The following is an 18,950-nucleotide window of genomic DNA, read 5'->3' on the forward strand; positions in this document are numbered from 1 at the left end:
TACCAATTCTGTATTCAATAACCAGAAACTAAAGTGTTTTTTTTTTAAATCATATGTTAACTGTATAGAACGATGTGTTTTATCAAGACGAGTTTTGTGAATGTATTTAGTTGGGCACAGAGTTTATACTCGTTATCGACGAGAAAAGATTAAGTTTTATCTTGGTGTGGTAGAAAAAAATGGGCGCTGTTTTACTTTGCAGCATCCTTCTCTCTCGTTTTTCGGGTGCTCCTCCTTCCCTACACACCCATGATGTATATAGACAACCATAGAGGAGAGACAGCAGGATGGAAGGGAGGGAAGTGTGTGGGGTTAGGGGTGGTATTAAAGTTTCTTCTGCGTGTCGCCGGATCACAGTCATCGGCTAGTCGTCTTCGTAGGACGTCCTTCACCGCCCCTTTTTTGTAGGGCTTCTATTAGTTTGTCGCAGCAAAACACATATTGTATTTAGCAACGTGTCATCGCCAATTTCTGTTGTTATTTTGAAACTTTATTCAAGGTTAGTTTCTGATTCATCATCTAAGAATTTTGATTTCATTAGAAACGAAGTAGGCGGCCATCTTTCACCGGCTGCTGTGGGTCCTTGTTGTTTCGTGGTATCGGACGTGGGTGTCGTTAATTTAATTTCGTTTGTAGTTTACGGTGATTACCCCTCTTGGTTTTCCTTTGTCTCATTTAATCATTCGTTTAAAACAATACGACATTTAAATGTATGGGAATAAAAGAACTAGGAATGGGAGTGATCCTAAGCGTCGACGATGTCAGCGCCACCGTCGTCTATTGCAAAAGCAAAAAAAAAAAAAAAGAGGGGGGAGTGTGCTCCCGGTCCGTCGGTTTTCCCGGCTCCGATCGATGAGCCCAGTCGGAAAGGAGAGCAGAAAAGGGGGGGGGGTTAGGAGGGAAGAGAGGATATACAAAGAGGGCGAACATACACACACACGCATTTAAGAAGGCTTCACGTTCACTGTGTGTGTGTCTGTGTGTGTGTGTGTGTGTATATACGAGTGTGTGTCTGTGTTTGGATGAGTTGGCCGGACTTGGCGGTTTTTTGTCCTGGTTCGACGCCGACGCCATCTGCCGTTGCTCTGTCAGTGGGAGGACTTAGGTGGGGTGGTAAGGGTGGCAGTGGCCGTAGTCGGAGACGAATAGACAACGTCGACAGTTCGTCCAACAATATTGTGGCTGCTCTACATCAGTCTATCGTCGCCATCGTCATCACACATTTGGTAATCTTTTTCGCTTTTGTCACTTTCATTTTTCTCGTGAACAAACGTTAGAAAATTCATTAATGCCTTCGTGTCTACAAGTTAAGATTTATTCTCAACACGAAGGAGGTAGGGGCCGGATACAGCCTCAGTTGGAATTGCCAGTTGCTAATTGGTTTCATTTCCCTTTAGCTCTCTCTTCCTCTCTCTCCCCGCAGCATCCGATAACAACCTTCTTTTTCGTTCCAAATTTTCTCCCTTCTCTTGGTTTTAGATGTTTCGTTCTTAATTCTTAATTCCTAGACCGTCGGTGGCATCCGGCACCGTGTGTGTGTACGGCTTTTTATCTCGCGGTTGCCAACTTTTTCTGCTGTGTGTGTGTGTGTGTGGCTACTTTGTATTTCTCGTAAGCTCGTACCGGATGCGTCATTTTAAATTTCTTCATTTCTCTTGCAAACTTCTTCTTATATCTCTGTTTCTCTAATTCATTTCTAAGGAAAAACGAAAAAAAAAGTGGGCCAATTTTTGTGTTGTGTCCTTTGGTGATTCAATTGCACCCTCCCTCTCTATTTTTTTAATCTAATCTATGCGCCACACTCGCAGACAGAGGCAGACATGCCCAATGTTGTTGCTTAGACTCCCGCGCCACAGCTGCACTATCGCTTATAACCTTTTGAACCGGCTGGAAAATAAATTCTTAACACACTCACACCAAAAAAAAAAAAAAAAAGAAAGGGAAAATTAAATTTTGTTTGTGAAAGACTTTGAACCTTCCCAGCTCTTTTCAATGTGCCCCCCTCCCCCTCGTGTTTGATGGTTTAAAAAACGGTCAGACGAGGTCACACACTGCTATTCAACAAACATCAAGCTGTTCCTCCTCGCGTTTCCCCACCAGCAGCAGCTCCTCTTGAACAGAGTGTTGAGAGACACATCTCACATTGCTCCGGTTTTCAATTTCTTGTGTAAGAGCAGACAGCAAAGGGCCAGCTATCGCGGAGAAACATATTTCTCGACTTCCTTCACTAGTCGATAGATCATTCGACTCAGTATCGACATTTTTTTTTCTTTCTGTTGCGTTCAATGGGAGCAGGAGGGGGGAAGGAGGTTCTGAGCTCTTTTGATAACCCAACGTTCTTTAACGCAGGCTACTAGTACAACTACTGTAGGTCCTTAGTATATACCCTCGGTATCAAACACACAAAAGCCTTCTTCTTTTCTCTTCGGTATGGGAAAAGGGCCAGCAGCCGGGCAGATGTTTCCCATTTTCTAAAGGCCGTTCACTCGTTCACGTATACATACACAGGGAAAATCTCTCCCCTTCGATAGTCGTCGTCTACGACACCCATTTGTGAATGTGTTGTGTTCTCTCCCCCCTCCATCGTATTTCATTTTCCCTTCCCCCCCCTCACCACCCGCCTCTCTTAGTAACCGTGTCTGCTCTTATTTCTTTTTCTTACTTACACAGACTCCCGACCAACAGCCGATCATCGACCATGTTGTTTTCTTCTTTTCTTCCTATGAGCTTTTTTTTTCTTTTATTTTTCTTTCATTTCTTCGCGCTTATTGGATTCCCTTCTGTTTGTGTTTTCTCGGTTGTTTTGTGCTAACATATAGGAGGCATTTCGACACCGGAAACGAAGGGTGAGCAGCATCACGTATCATCTTTAACTCAAAAAGAAGACAACCAAAATAAAATGGTTCAATGACTTGGCCTTATCATTCACCAGTCCGGTTAGATTTTTTGAAAAAGTTCTCTTTCTTGGTCATGCAAGAATTACGAACTCTACTGGACGGAGAACTGATAAGGGCGTGTCTTGAACACAATCGACACTTTCTCAACGAAACACAAGTACTCGGATGATGCCTTGTTAATTGCTGAAATGTACTATGTTGCTTCTTTTGTTTCGCTCGTTTGTTACTGGCTTTGGTATCAAGTGCTGTTATTCAATACATTCTTAAAAACTTGATGAATGTGTTCGTGTTTCAATTTAAAGTCATCTCTTTACCGCCCGTTTCGAGTGATTTTTAAAAAATTTTAAAAGGGCAATTTAATAAAGGCTGATCTGACAACAGCGCACTAGATTTTCAAATGGTAGTCTGCTAGTAGTTTCGTGCTCGAACCGGGCAAACAAATAAGTCCTGCTCTCGCATGAAAGACAGAATTTGTGACTTATCAGATAAACTACAACATGAAGATTGTAAGCATATTTTTATTATTTTTATTTCCTTCCACCAATATGGTTTGGCCTGATAAACACAAGTTTTCTGTTTACTTAGTACAGTCTGGGCGCCAACCCAAACAAACCATGCAACATCTTGAATTTCAAAGGCGTTTCGCTAATGCTCGATTGTGGCCTGGATATCAATTCAGCCCTCCATTTTTTACCTCTACCTCTTGTTGCTAGCAAACGGCTTTCTAACTTGCCAAACTGGATTCCGAAAGATGCACAGGATGCTGCACTTCTGGATGGAGTGTGTCAATACACATGTAGTCTCTTCTCTTTGCCAGTTATAACTAATTTTGAAATTTTTAAACACAGGAACTTAAAGAGTGTGAAAATAGAGTGCTTGTGGATGGCCCAATAGAGATATTGCCACCCCAGTCAGACATTTTTGACATTTGCGATGTAGATACCATTTTACTATCAAATCACGCCTGCATGCTGGCCCTTCCATTTATCACAGAAGAAACTGGCTTTAAAGGAAGAGTTTATGCAACTGAGCCAACATTGCAAATTGGAAGGTATTCAATCAACACAGTGCAAGTTTACAGCTTTTAATGCAATGTAGAATATATTGGTCGCAGACTGTACATGGAAGAACTTGTAAACTATTTGGAAAGAACACCAAAAAGTCAGCGAGCTAACAGATGGAAACAAGTTATTCAGTCACTTCCTCCTCCTCTCAGTGGAGCTTTGAGACCAAATGACTGGAAAAAAGTATATTCCACAAAAGCCATCAATGCATCTTTGGCAAAAGTTCGCATGGTTGGCTTCAACGAAAAAATTGTATTTTGAGTTTTTCTAGCTAAAAGAAATGAAATCTGAGTTTAGTAATCCATCGTTTCTAGGATATTTGCGGGGCACTAACTGTAATGGCGGTCAGCTCAGGGTACTCCCTCGGTAGTTGTAACTGGATCATTCATTCTGGCTATGAAAAAATTGCTTATGTGAGCGCTTCATCCACTCTCACTACTCATCCGAGGCAATACAAAGTCTAGTCGCTTTATTTGAACACAAATATATCATTCTAGATTGATTCACAATATGCAGGCCGATGGATCAAGTAGCCCTTAGGAACGCCGATCTCTTAATCCTGACTGCGTTGACTCAGACACCCGTCGCCAACCCTGATTCCATGTTGGGTGAATTTTGCATGGCAGTTGGTATAACCAAATGTGTGTATATACATAGTAGTCCTCTGTGGAACAAAATTCTGATCTCTTTTACAGCATCCACATTACGATCGGGGGGATCTTGTCTGGTCCCTTGTCATCCTTCCGGACTACTTTACGATCTGTTTGAATGTCTCTCTGTTCATTTGGACAACATCGGTCTAAGTCAAATTCCACTCTTTTTCTTCTCTCCTGTTGCTGAAACTTCGTTAGCTTATTCCAATATTTTTGCAGAATGGTATGTTTGTTCGGTTTGGTTTACTTAGTTTTTGTTTATTTTGTTTTTGGGTACGTGGCAGATTTTCCATTTCACGCTGTTCTTTTTTTTTTGTTAGGCTCTCTTCAGGCAAGCAGAGTAAAGTATATCTCCCAGAAGAACCTTTTCCGCATGCCCATCTCATAAAAAATGGACGACTAAAACATTTTCCAAGCCTCCACGCTGAAGGATTTACCAACGAGTATAGACAGCCATGCGTGGTATTCTGTGGCCATCCGTCTCTCCGCTTCGGCAATGTAGTACATTTCATAGAGTTATGGGGTAATCACAGCAACCATAGCATCGTCTTTGTTGAACCCGACTTCCCGTATCTTGAAGCCCTGGCCCCGTATCAGCCTCTGACCATGAAAATCGTTCACTGTCCTATTGATACCAGTCTGAGCTTTACCCAGGCCAATAAATTGATCCGCGATCTTAAACCGGGCAACCTGCTCGTACCCGACGTCTATCTCCATCCACCGGTGTCTGCACCATTACGATCCGACTTGGTTATTCAGGGCAAGTCTTCATTTCTGTCAATTGTTATTGAAACGAGTAGGTCAGTCAGTTTAACCTCTTTTGTCAACAGAATTGGACCCGCCAGCATTGGGTATGAAGTCCTATCAGGTGTTACAATTACCAATCAAGAGGAAACAGGAAAAAGTGCATCTTGATCCAGCCCTGGCCTCTCGTCTCGAACCTATTCAATTTAAAACGGGGCTTTCAGCTTCTACTTTGACTGGGAAATTGGATGCGCGTGACAACAAATTTACTCTCAAAGTAAGCCCTTTGTCCTCTATTCAGACTTTTTTTTTCTGCTTTTTCTTTCATGGTTTTGACTTCTCACCCTAGGTATTAAACGAAGAGGAAGGAGGCACATTGTACAGTGCGGCGGAAAGAATGCTGCCACGCCATCCATGGGGCTCAGTCGATACAACACAGTTGTTGCACTTGCTCAGTCAACACGGTTTGCTAGATGCTCGTGTTGAAGACACTCCTCGAGGCGTCGTTATCCATTTGGTACTAAATTAGATTTTTGCGTTGTAACCCCATAACCAATGCCGCCTGAATAATATCCGCTATTTCGTTTTAGCCAAGAGAAGATACCGTTATTCAGCTAGAAGGCTCCAACACTCATGTTTACTGCCACGATGAAGCCCTTCGGAGGACTTTAAGGGATATTTTGCTTCAGTGTTTACCATGTTTGTGAAAATCTCGGTAATAAACGCGGCTATTTCTCACTTATCTTATCATCCGAACAAATAAAATGCAGTTTTTTTCTAGTGCTTTAGTACAAATGATTGTGGATAAAGTTGAACGACCAGTTCTTATAGAAAGAATTTCTCTTAAAGATCAAGGAAAAGTCCACGTAGGGCACGGTGAAGTCCTGAAAAATCTAATCTCAATAATTCCTGTGGAAACCAGTGGTAAATTTTGTACAGGAAATGAAATTCGTAGATTTAAATTTATGATCCCGTAGCTGCCAGGTTTTATCAAATGGCAACGCTGTTTTTTATATCGTCTGTTGCATTCTAATTGTGAATTAGATAGGTTGCTTACACAGTTACGCTAGACTAACCCACATTATCAGGACGAAAGTAGTTGCTCTCGTCATCGAATTAATATAGTCTTTACTTTGAAGTATGTAGCCTCAATTCTAGGGAAAGAGCTCAGTTAGTCTTCAGTTGCTTTTTAAAATCCCTTAGTTAAAACCCAAAGTTGAAGCGTTTTCCTTTGTTGTTTATTTCGTTGTCAAATCGGCGACTTTCTTTTCTGTTAAATCTCCTTGGTTGCCATAAAAAAAAAAAAATCAAAATAATGGATCACTTGATGAGAACAGTCATTGATGTTTTACAAGAACTACGTATAGATTTGCAGGATTTTGCATGGCTCATTGCTCAGCAACTTAGGATGGATGCCATGTTAATGAATGCATCTGACCAGGTATATGCTTAAGCAATTTTCTATCAGTTTTCCTTTGCAGTAAAAAATATATTTGTTGTTTTTCAGATCATTTTCATTTTTCAAAGTGGAGGTGCTGGAAGTCAAAGAAGCTTTATTAGAAAATTAGCCTGCAGACTCCCTATTAAACCCTCTCCCCGTGTACATTTCACAATTGTGAATTCAGACGATTCATCAAGTTTTGACTGGGAGGGACATTCTGTAGTAGATGAGGGCTTAGCTGCCATTCCTATATTAGACAACAACAGCAAAATTGACTTCTGGAAGTAAGTTTCATGCTCAAGTACATTTTAAACAAAGTGTTTTAAGCCTATGTTTCAAATTAGGAAAAAGATGAAACCCAAATCATCATCATCAATTGCTGATTCTGAAGTTATTCCATATGAGGAAGATGCTCCTTCTGTTAGATCAGCATCACCACCAAGTGTTTGTGCTGATTCTCTATACAGTTCCCAAAGTACTGTTGACACAGTGGCTATGACCAAAATAACTGCCCTTGAGGATGAACTGTCTCGTTTGAGAGAGCAAATTGCCAAAATAGTTAATGTTGCTACCAACAAACCTGGAACATCAGGTAAAGACTTGTTGCATTTCCATTACACTTTTAAAATGTTGTCTCTTAAACATTGGTGCAATAGACTACGGAAGCTTGCCTGCAACCCCCATTCCACCACCTCCACCTTTCATGCTTTCGGGACCGCCGCCTCCACCTCCTCCGCCGTCGTCAATGCTCTTTGGACCACCACCTACCCCAATGTCTACGGGTATTCTTCCTCCCCCCCCTCCCCCTCCTCTTCCATCTACCTTTAACGGAACTGCCAACGAGACGCCAAACAGGAAGTTGTCTTTAGCCGAGTCATTGCAATCTAAGAGCTTAAAAGCAACAGATAAAGTGGATAGAAAATCCCGAGCCATGTCAGTGCCCTCCATGACAGATGTTCTAAAAGACATGGGCAAGGTTAAATTGAAGAAAGTGGACAGGTACGATTCAAAGTAAGATTGGGTCATTTATACGATTTTCTCGTCTCGTTAACTGTTCTGTATAAACCTTTATGCGTAGTATGCCATAGGAATTGGCAAACGTAAGTTATTATTTTCTTTTCTGGTTTGGTGTGAGGCTTCTTGTTGTGCAGTAAATTTAAATGGGACGGGAAATCTCTTAACTGTACACTTACACCACTTTATCTTTCTTCAAGGTCGACGAATGCAACCCCTGTCAGAAGAAGGCCAGATAAAGACGACATTGACCCTTCAACCATGATTGCTCTTGCTTTGCGAAAACGGTTTGCCCAAATGAATCAAATCAACGATTCCCCAGAGCGAGAAAGCCGCGAAGATCGCGAAGATTCCTTCTCCGAATCTAATGACTATCTGTTTAATTCACCCGTTGCCCCCAAGCCAACTACTTCCAAACCTAAAGCTCCAGCCAGTCCGAGAAAGCTCTTTGTCTATACACGTCCAGAAGCCGTTCAATCTGACAAAGAAACTGGAACTATTCAACAGCCTGTAAATTTAGCAAAAAATAGTTTCGTTTAATAACTTTTTCTAAAAATTGCAATATTTATCTTTTGTTTTAGTTTGGTCAACACATGTTAAGAAAAACTGGTCAGAGGAGTTGATGGCTGTGATTGCGCGAATCTCTATTATATCAGATCTATTGCGTCTTCCAACGAAGTTACAGCTTTGAAAAAAAAAAAAAAGTTCCTTTTCTAACGAATTTTCATATGCTTACTGGATCTGGGTTAAGAATGAGTACCAGTTGATTAACATCTTGGGGCAGCAGCTGGGGTCTAGTCTGTCTGGTGTGCGAACATTCGATTTTGTCTATCGTCTTCTTAAAGGGTATAACGTTTAAAATCTTTCTTTTTCACAATGTGGACTCGTCTTAAAATAATAAAAAAATTGACCAATATTCGGCCAATTCGAAAAATTGGCATGAAACATGTAATTGTAACCTTTTTGTTTATTCGACCATGGTTTAGCCATAAGTGTCTAAGAATTTTTGTGTACTTAATGATTTAATGCTATCCGATTATTGCAATGCTAAATAACCCCGAGGTGAAATGTTGTGTATGAAAATTTCTAGTTAACGATATCTGTCTGCTTAGATTAACTACAAAAATGAATATCGTACAATCCATTGCCGTTTATTTATTAAGACTTAATAGTTTCCAAACAGGATAATTTATAGAACGCCTCAGCACGATTGGCCTACGCCCAATCGGACCCGATATTTGAAATCCTCGTTGAATTTCAATCAAAATGGCTTAATTATGTCCAATTCTGAGACGTGTCCCAATTTCGTGATTTTTGAAAAACAGCAAAGGGTATAAGCCTTCCCACTTTTGCCATTTTTGGGCAAATCAGCACTTGATCTAAAAACACTTGATTCTGGCTCAAAAATGCATGAGATTGACGAAAATCACATCCATTTTGATACCAGATTGGTTTTTCTTTGGATTATGACTATTTTGATGGACATGGTGAAATTCACTGATCTAATTCTGTTCATAACACAAAAACCAATTGGCCTACGCCCAATCGGACCCGATATTTGAAATCCTCGTTGAATTTCAATCAAAATGGCTTAATTATGTCCAATTCTGAGACGTGTCCCAATTTCGTGATTTTTGAAAAACAGCAAAGGGTATAGCCTTCCCACTTTTGCCATTTTTGGGCAAATCAGGACTTGATCTAAAAACACTTGATTCTGGCTCAAAAATGCATGAGATTGACGAAAATCACATCCATTTTGATACCAGATTGGTTTTTCTTTGCATTATGACTATTTTGATGGACATGGTGAAATTCACTGATCTAATAATTCTGTTCATAACACAAAAACCAATTGGCCTACGCCCAATCGGACCCGATATTTGAAATCCTCGTTGAATTTCAATCAAAATGGCTTAATTATGTCCAATTCTGAGACGTGTCCCAATTTCGTGATTTTTGAAAAACAGCAAAGGGTATAGCCTTCCCACTTTTGCCATTTTTGGGCAAATCAGGACTTGATCTAAAAACACTTGATTCTGGCTCAAAAATGCATGAGATTGACGAAAATCACATCCATTTTGATACCAGATTGGTTTTTTTACATTATGACTATTTTGATGGACATGGTGAAATTCACTGATCTAATTCTGTTCATAACACAAAAACCAATTGGCCTACGCCCAATCGGACCCGATATTTGAAATCCTCGTTGAATTTCAATCAAAATGGCTTAATTATGTCCAATTCTGAGACGTGTCCCAATTTCGTGATTTTTGAAAAACAGCAAAGGGTATAGCCTTCCCACTTTTGCCATTTTTGGGCAAATCAGGACTTGATCTAAAAACACTTGATTCTGGCTCAAAAATGCATGAGATTGACGAAAATCACATCCATTTTGATACCAGATTGGTTTTTCTTTGCATTATGACTATTTTGATGGACATGGTGAAAATCACTGATCTAATTCTGTTCATAACACAAAAACCAATTGGTCTACGCCCAATCGGACCCGATATTTGAAATCCTCAATAAATTTCAATCAAAATGGCTTAATTATGTCCAATTCTGAGACGTGTCCCAATTTCGTGATTTTTGAAAAACAGCAAAGGGTATAGCCTTCCCACTTTTGCCATTTTTGGGCAAATCAGGACTTGATCTAAAAACACTTGATTCTGGCTCAAAAATGCATGAGATTGACGAAAATCACATCCATTTTGATACCAGATTGGTTTTTCTTTGCATTATGACTATTTTGATGGACATGGTGAAATTCACTGATCTAATTCTGTTCATAACACAAAAACCAATTGGTCTACGCCCAATCGGACCCGATATTTGAAATCCTCGTTGAATTTCAATCAAAATGGCTTAATTATGTCCAATTCTGAGACGTGTCCCAATTTCGTGATTTTTGAAAAACAGCAAAGAGTATAGCCTTCCCACTTTTGCCATTTTTGGGCAAATCAGGACTTGATCTAAAAACACTTGATTCTGCTCGCTAAAAATGCATGAGATTGACGAAAATCACATCCATTTTGATACCAGATTGGTTTTTCTTTGCATTATGACTATTTTGATGGACATGGTGAAATTCACTGATCTAATTCTGTTCATAACACAAAAACCAATTGGCCTACGCCCAATCGGACCCGATATTTGAAATCCTCGTTGAATTTCAATCAAAATGGCTTAATTATGTCCAATTCTGAGACGTGTCCCAATTTCGTGATTTTTGAAAAACAGCAAAGGGTAAAGCCTTCCCACTTTTGCAATTTTTTAGCAAATCGGGACTTGATGTAAAAACACTTGATTCCGGCTCAAAAATGCGTAAGGTTGACGAATATCGTATCCATTTTGATACCAGATTGGTTTTTCTTTGGATTATGACTATTTTGATGGACATGGTGAAATTCACTGATCTAATTCTGTTCATAACACAAAAACCAATTGGTCTACGCCCAATCGGACCCGATATTTGAAATCCTCGTTGAATTTCAATCAAAATGGCTTAATTATGTCCAATTCTGAGACGTGTCCCAATTTCGTGATTTTTGAAAAACAGCAAAGGGTATAAGCCTTCCCACTTTTGCCATTTTTGGGCAAATCAGGACTTGATCTAAAAACACTTGATTCTGGCTCAAAAATGCATGAGATTGACGAAAATCACATCCATTTTGATACCAGATTGGTTTTTCTTTGCATTATGACTATTTTGATGGACATGGTGAAATTCACTGATCTAATAATTCTGTTCATAACACAAAAACCAATTGGCCTACGCCCAATCGGACCCGATATTTGAAATCCTCGTTGAATTTCAATCAAAATGGCTTAATTATGTCCAATTCTGAGACGTGTCCCAATTTCGTGATTTTTGAAAAACAGCAAAGGGTATAGCCTTCCCACTTTTGCCATTTTTGGGCAAATCAGGACTTGATCTAAAAACACTTGATTCTGGCTCAAAAATGCATGAGATTGACGAAAATCACATCCATTTTGATACCAGATTGGTTTTTTTTACATTATGACTATTTTGATGGACATGGTGAAATTCACTGATCTAATTCTGTTCATAACACAAAAACCAATTGGCCTACGCCCAATCGGACCCGATATTTGAAATCCTCGTTGAATTTCAATCAAAATGGCTTAATTATGTCCAATTCTGAGACGTGTCCCAATTTCGTGATTTTTGAAAAACAGCAAAGGGTATAGCCTTCCCACTTTTGCAATTTTTTAGCAAATCGGGACTTGATGTAAAAACACTTGATTCCTGCTCAAAAATGCTTGAGGTTGACGAAAATCGTATCCATTTTGATACCAGATTGGTTTTTCTTTGGATTATGACTATTTTGATGGACATGATGAAATTCACTGATCTAATTCTGTTCATAACACAAAAACCAATTGGTCTACGACCAATCGGACCCGATATTTGAAATCCTCGTTGAATTTCAATCAAAATGGCTTAATTATGTCCAATTCTGAGACGTGTCCCAATTTCGTGATTTTTGAAAAACAGCAAAGGGTATAGCCTTCCCACTTTTGCCATTTTTGGGCAAATCAGGACTTGATCTAAAAACACTTGATTCTGGCTCAAAAATGCATGAGATTGACGAAAATCACATCCATTTTGATACCAGGTTGGTTTTTCTTTGCATTATGACTATTGTCGCGGGTGAAAAGGGATATTGGTTATCTCTTCGCAGAGATGAGTCATCCGCTCCTTGGACAAAGCTGCGATCGTGGTGAAGAAATTATCGGGAGAAGTCCGCTCCAAGAAAGATACGCAGATATGCAGTCCGGAAGGGGAGTAATTCGCGCGACGGTATAAAACGCTGCCCTGATTCTGCGTTAGATGAGTCTCCATCGGGTGAGCTCCCGGAGCTAGGCTCCGTAGGAGTAGTTCCCTGGAGTCTTCAGACGCTCTCCGAGTTTGGTATGGTCATCCCTTATTGTTACTAGTTAAAAGTGAATAATTGTCTAGATTTAAGGTCATCACTACTTGTATTGATTTATGTTCATGTGACACAATACAAAGCCAGTGTGACAATTGGTGGAGATACAGTCCGTTACCCGTGAGTAACAAATTTGTGCTGCTTTGTGGCAATTGTTGAAGACGCAGCTCGTTGCCTGAGAGTAAACGAAGTCGTGCTGCAGTCATTGTTAGCCGATGCCGAAGAGGACCAACCCACGGCTACCTAGTTGCCCAAGAGACCCCAACCGACGATTACATCCGCTTCGAGAACTGTCAAGCGTTCCGGACCATTTGACCGAAGAAGCTGACAGTCGGGGTGAATCAGTCGAGACTGCAAGAGGCTTAGACTCGGATCCAGAAACCGAGATTGATTTGAGAGCGGCGACGAGTCCAGTTGTTCCGGCCGTGGGACAACCATTTGTAGTGCCATCAAGGCATATTGAGCAGCCGCAAAGACAAGCTATGGAAGGTGTCAGAAAATTTATTAGCTCACTGATATTCCGAAAAAGTTCGGAAGAAGTTGCGCACCAATTGATGGAGCGCTTTGAAGAATATTCTACCCACAACAGATGGGGTGATATTGGAAAAAAATAATTTTGAAAAGTATTTTGATGACGCCGCCAGGAGCTGGTTCAATTGTGCAAGGCTCCCGAACGAGTAAATGGTAAATCTCAAACGGCCGGAAGATATGCGATTCCAGCGCCTCTTCCATGGCCGAAGGCATTCGGTAAAAATTCAAAAAAAAAAAAAAAAAAAAAAGGGAAAATCCTTAAGACTATCCGGGAAATACAAGAAACGTTTAAACAAGTAAGCGCAACCAGAAAGAAGAAAAACGAAGGAGTAAAAGTCCCTTATTTGCCAAGAGGACGCAAGCTGATTTTTAGTCTCATCAACCTTCGTGGATCGCAGAAGATTAGTACAGTCGGGTCGCCTGTCTTGAAGAAGGGGGACCTGTCGCGGGTGAAAAGGGATATTGGTTATCTCTTCGCAGAGATGAGTCATCCGCTCCTTGGACAAAGCTGCGATCGTGGTGAAGAAATTATCGGGAGAAGTCCGCTCCAAGAAAGATACGCAGATATGCAGTCCGGAAGGGGAGTAATTCGCGCGACGGTATAAAACGCTGCCCTGATTCTGCGTTAGATGAGTCTCCATCGGGTGAGCTCCCGGAGCTAGGCTCCGTAGGAGTAGTTCCCTGGAGTCTTCAGACGCTCTCCGAGTTTGGTATGGTCATCCCTTATTGTTACTAGTTAAAAGTGAATAATTGTCTAGATTTAAGGTCATCACTACTTGTATTGATTTATGTTCATGTGACACAATACAAAGCCAGTGTGACACTATTTTGATGGACATGGTGAAATTCACTGATCTAATAATTCTGTTCATAACACAAAAACCAATTGACCTACGCCCAATCGGACCCGATATTTGAAATCCTCGTTGAATTTCAATCAAAATGGCTTAATTATGTCCAATTCTGAGACGTGTCCCAATTTCGTGATTTTTGAAAAACAGCAAAGGGTATAGCCTTCCCACTTTTGCCATTTTTGGGCAAATCAGGACTTGATCTAAAAACACTTGATTCTGGCTCAAAAATGCATGAGATTGACGAAAATCACATCCATTTTGATACCAGATTGGTTTTTTTTGCATTATGACTATTTTGATGGACATGGTGAAATTCACTGATCTAATTCTGTTCATAACACAAAAACCAATTGGCCTACGCCCAATCGGACCCGATATTTGAAATCCTCGTTGAATTTCAATCAAAATGGCTTAATTATGTCCAATTCTGAGACGTGTCCCAATTTCGTGATTTTTGAAAAACAGCAAAGGGTATAGCCTTCCCACTTTTGCCATTTTTGGGCAAATCAGGACTTGATCTAAAAACACTTGATTCTGGCTCAAAAATGCATGAGATTGACGAAAATCACATCCATTTTGATACCAGATTGGTTTTTTTTTGCATTATGACTATTTTGATGGACATGGTGAAATTCACTGATCTAATTCTGTTCATAACACAAAAACCAATTGGTCTACGCCCAATCGGACCCGATATTTGAAATCCTCGTTGAATTTCAATCAAAATGGCTTAATTATGTCCAATTCTGAGACGTGTCCCAATTTCGTGATTTTTGAAAAACAGCAAAGGGTATAGCCTTCCCACTTTTGCCATTTTTGGGCAAATCAGGACTTGATCTAAAAACACTTGATTCTGGCTCTCAAAAATGCATGAGATTGACGAAAATCACATCCATTTTGATACCAGATTGGTTTTTTTTTTTTTTTTTATTTTTTTTGATGGACATGGTGAAATTCACTGATCTAATTTTTTCTGTTCATAACACAAAAACCAATTGGCCTACGCCCAATCGGACCCGATATTTGAAATCTTCGTTGAATTTAAATCAATCAAAATGGTTTAATTATGTCCAATTCTGAGACGTGTCCCAATTTCGTGATTTTTGAAAAACAGCAAAGGGTATAGCCTTCCCACTTTTGCCATTTTTGGGCAAATCAGGACTTGATCTAAAAACACTTGATTCTGGCTCAAAAATGCATGAGATTGACGAAAATCACATCCATTTTGATACCAGATTGGTTTTTCTTTGCATTATGACTATTTTGATGGACATGGTGAAATTCACTGATCTAATTCTGTTCATAACACAAAAACCAATTGGCCTACGCCCAATCGGACCCGATATTTGAAATCCTCGTTGAATTTCAATCAAAATGGCTTAATTATGTCCAATTCTGAGACGTGTCCCAATTTCGTGATTTTTGAAAAACAGCAAAGGGTATAGCCTTCCCACTTTTGCCATTTTTGGGCAAATCAGGACTTGATCTAAAAACACTTGATTCTGGCTCAAAAATGCATGAGATTGACGAAAATCACATCCATTTTGATACCAGATTGGTTTTTTTTTGCATTATGACTATTTTGATGGACATGGTGAAATTCACTGATCTAATTCTGTTCATAACACAAAAACCAATTGGCCTACGCCCAATCGGACCCGATATTTGAAATCCTCGTTGAATTTCAATCAAAATGGCTTAATTATGTCCAATTCTGAGACGTGTCCCAATTTCGTGATTTTTGAAAAACAGCAAAGGGTATAGCCTTCCCACTTTTGCCATTTTTGGGCAAATCAGGACTTGATCTAAAAACACTTGATTCTGGCTCAAAAATGCATGAGATTGACGAAAATCACATCCATTTTGATACCAGATTGGTTTTTCTTTGCATTATGACTATTTTGATGGACATGGTGAAATTCACTGATCTAATTCTGTTCATAACACAAAAACCAATTGGCCTACGCCCAATCGGACCCGATATTTGAAATCCTCGTTGAATTTCAATCAAAATGGCTTAATTATGTCCAATTCTGAGACGTGTCCCAATTTCGTGATTTTTGAAAAACAGCAAAGGGTATAGCCTTCCCACTTTTGCCATTTTTGGGCAAATCAGGACTTGATCTAAAAACACTTGATTCTGGCTCAAAAATGCATGAGATTGACGAAAATCACATCCATTTTGATACCAGATTGGTTTTTCTTTGCATTATGACTATTTTGATGGACATGGTGAAATTCACTGATCTAATTCTGTTCATAACACAAAAACCAATTGGCCTACGCCCAATCGGACCCGATATTTGAAATCCTCGTTGAATTTCAATCAAAATGGCTTAATTATGTCCAATTCTGAGACGTGTCCCAATTTCGTGATTTTTGAAAAACAGCAAAGGGTATAGCCTTCCCACTTTTGCCATTTTTGGGCAAATCAGGACTTGATCTAAAAACACTTGATTCTGGCTCAAAAATGCATGAGATTGACGAAAATCACATCCATTTTGATACCAGATTGGTTTTTCTTTGCATTATGACTATTTTGATGGACATGGTGAAATTCACTGATCTAATTCTGTTCATAACACAAAAACCAATTGGCCTACGCCCAATCGGACCCGATATTTGAAATCCTCGTTGAATTTCAATCAAAATGGCTTAATTATGTCCAATTCTGAGACGTGTCCCAATTTCGTGATTTTTGAAAAACAGCAAAGGGTATAGCCTTCCCACTTTTGCCATTTTTGGGCAAATCAGGACTTGATCTAAAAACACTTGATTCTGGCTCAAAAATGCATGAGATTGACGAAAATCACATCCATTTTGATACCAGATTGGTTTTTTCTTTGCATTATGACTATTTTGATGGACATGGTGAAATTCACTGATCTAATTCTGTTCATAACACAAAAACCAATTGGCCTACGCCCAATCGGACCCGATATTTGAAATCCTCGTTGAATTTCAATCAAAATGGCTTAATTATGTCCAATTCTGAGACGTGTCCCAATTTCGTGATTTTTGAAAAACAGCAAAGGGTATAGCCTTCCCACTTTTGCCATTTTTGGGCAAATCAGGACTTGATCTAAAAACACTTGATTCTGGCTCAAAAATGCATGAGATTGACGAAAATCACATCCATTTTGATACCAGATTGGTTTTTCTTTGCATTATGACTATTTTGATGGACATGGTGAAATTCACTGATCTAATTCTGTTCATAACACAAAAACCAATTGGCCTACGCCCAATCGGACCCGATATTTGAAATCCTCGTTGAATTTCAATCAAAATGGCTTAATTATGTCCAATTCTGAGACGTGTCCCAATTTCGTGATTTTTGAAAAACAGCAAAGGGTATAGCCTTCCCACTTTTGCCATTTTTGGGCAAATCAGGACTTGATCTAAAAACACTTGATTCTGGCTCAAAAATGCATGAGATTGACGAAAATCACATCCATTTTGATACCAGATTGGTTTTTTTTTGCATTATGACTATTTTGATGGACATGGTGAAATTCACTGATCTAATTCTGTTCATAACACACAAAACCAATTGGCCTACGCCCAATCGGACCCGATATTTGAAATCCTCGTTGAATTTCAATCAAAATGGCTTAATTATGTCCAATTCTGAGACGTGTCCCAATTTCGTGATTTTTGAAAAACAGCAAAGGGTATAGCCTTCCCACTTTTGCCATTTTTGGGCAAATCAGGACTTGATCTAAAAACACTTGATTCTGGCTCAAAAATGCATGAGATTGACGAAAATCACATCCATTTTGATACCAGATTGGTTTTTTTTGCATTATGACTATTTTGATGGACATGGTGAAATTCACTGATCTAATTCTGTTCATAACACAAAAACCAATTGGCCTACGCCCAATCGGACCCGATATTTGAAATCCTCGTTGAATTTCAATCAAAATGGCTTAATTATGTCCAATTCTGAGACGTGTCCCAATTTCGTGATTTTTGAAAAACAGCAAAGGGTAGATAGCCTTCCCACTTTTGCCATTTTTGGGCAAATCAGGACTTGATCTAAAAACACTTGATTCTGGCTCAAAAATGCATGAGATTGACGAAAATCACATCCATTTTGATACCAGATTGGTTTTTCTTTGCATTATGACTATTTTGATGGACATGGTGAAATTCACTGATCTAATTCTGTTCATAACACAAAAACCAATTGGCCTACGCCCAATCGGACCCGATATTTGAAATCCTCGTTGAATTTCAATCAAAATGGCTTAATTATGTCCAATTCTGAGACGTGTCCCAATTTCGTGATTTTTGAAAAACAGCAAAGGGTATAGCCTTCCCACTTTTGCCATTTTTGGGCAAATCAGGACTTGATCTAAAAACACTTGATTCTGGCTCAAAAATGCATGAGATTGACGAAAATCACATCCATTTTGATACCAGATTGGTTTTTCTTTGCATTATGACTATTTTGATGGACATGGTGAAATTCACTGATCTAATTCTGTTCATAACACAAAAACCAATTGGCCTACGCCCAATCGGACCCGATATTTGAAATCCTCGTTGAATTTCAATCAAAATGGCTTAATTATGTCCAATTCTGAGACGTGTCCCAATTTCGTGATTTTTGAAAAACAGCAAAGGGTATAGCCTTCCCACTTTTGCCATTTTTGGGCAAATCAGGACTTGATCTAAAAACACTTGATTCTGGCTCAAAAATGCATGAGATTGACGAAAATCACATCCATTTTGATACCAGATTGGTTTTTTTTACATTATGACTATTTTGATGGACATGGTGAAATT

General features: G+C 39.4%; 2 protein-coding genes across 3 annotated transcripts; both read left to right on the forward strand.

Annotated features, from left to right (window-relative positions):
* The first annotated feature begins 3,244 nt into the window (after nucleotides 1–3,244).
* LOC116915656 (integrator complex subunit 9) lies at nucleotides 3,245–6,100 on the forward strand. Its single transcript, XM_032920803.2, has 11 exons — nucleotides 3,245–3,403; nucleotides 3,483–3,677; nucleotides 3,746–3,948; nucleotides 4,012–4,213; nucleotides 4,276–4,409; nucleotides 4,478–4,590; nucleotides 4,657–4,837; nucleotides 4,935–5,374; nucleotides 5,445–5,635; nucleotides 5,708–5,875; nucleotides 5,949–6,100. The coding sequence occupies exons 1-11, from the start codon at nucleotides 3,395–3,397 to the stop codon at nucleotides 6,063–6,065; spliced, it is 1,953 nt and encodes a 650-aa protein (XP_032776694.1). The 5' UTR covers nucleotides 3,245–3,394; the 3' UTR covers nucleotides 6,066–6,100.
* Nucleotides 6,101–6,378: 278 nt separating this feature from the next.
* LOC116915664 (mitochondrial fission regulator 2) lies at nucleotides 6,379–8,957 on the forward strand. Of its 2 annotated transcripts, none has more exons than XM_032920813.2 (6): nucleotides 6,379–6,799; nucleotides 6,866–7,083; nucleotides 7,144–7,391; nucleotides 7,456–7,810; nucleotides 8,014–8,323; nucleotides 8,395–8,957. In XM_032920813.2, exons 1-6 carry the CDS (start codon nucleotides 6,674–6,676, stop codon nucleotides 8,434–8,436), a joined length of 1,299 nt encoding a protein of 432 aa, XP_032776704.1. In that variant the 5' UTR covers nucleotides 6,379–6,673; the 3' UTR covers nucleotides 8,437–8,957. The 2 variants fall into 2 exon arrangements, with proteins under 2 accessions (XP_032776704.1, XP_032776711.1); XM_032920820.2 differs by having other exon boundaries at nucleotides 6,380–6,799; nucleotides 7,456–7,798.
* Nucleotides 8,958–18,950: the final 9,993 nt, after the last annotated feature.

This window comes from Daphnia magna, linkage group LG1, assembly GCF_020631705.1.
Source record: "Daphnia magna isolate NIES linkage group LG1, ASM2063170v1.1, whole genome shotgun sequence".
In the NCBI taxonomy this organism is placed as follows: Eukaryota; Metazoa; Arthropoda; class Branchiopoda; order Diplostraca; family Daphniidae; genus Daphnia; species Daphnia magna.

What these genes read in the sequence shown, in the direction of transcription:
- LOC116915664 (XM_032920813.2), top strand. Translation starts at nt 6,674, where the DNA reads ATGGATCACTTGATGAGAACAGTCATTGATGTTTTACAAGAACTACGT. An exon ending in TAATGAATGCATCTGACCAG is followed by an intron (nt 6,800 to 6,865) that starts GTATATGCTTAA and finishes GTTGTTTTTCAG; the next exon opens with ATCATTTTCATTTTTCAAAG. An exon ending in CTGGAACTATTCAACAGCCT is followed by an intron (nt 8,324 to 8,394) that starts GTAAATTTAGCA and finishes CTTTTGTTTTAG; the next exon opens with TTTGGTCAACACATGTTAAG.
- LOC116915656 (XM_032920803.2), top strand. An exon ending in TTGGCTTCAACGAAAAAATT is followed by an intron (nt 4,214 to 4,275) that starts GTATTTTGAGTT and finishes CATCGTTTCTAG; the next exon opens with GATATTTGCGGGGCACTAAC. An exon ending in ATCCGACTTGGTTATTCAGG is followed by an intron (nt 5,375 to 5,444) that starts GCAAGTCTTCAT and finishes TTTTGTCAACAG; the next exon opens with AATTGGACCCGCCAGCATTG.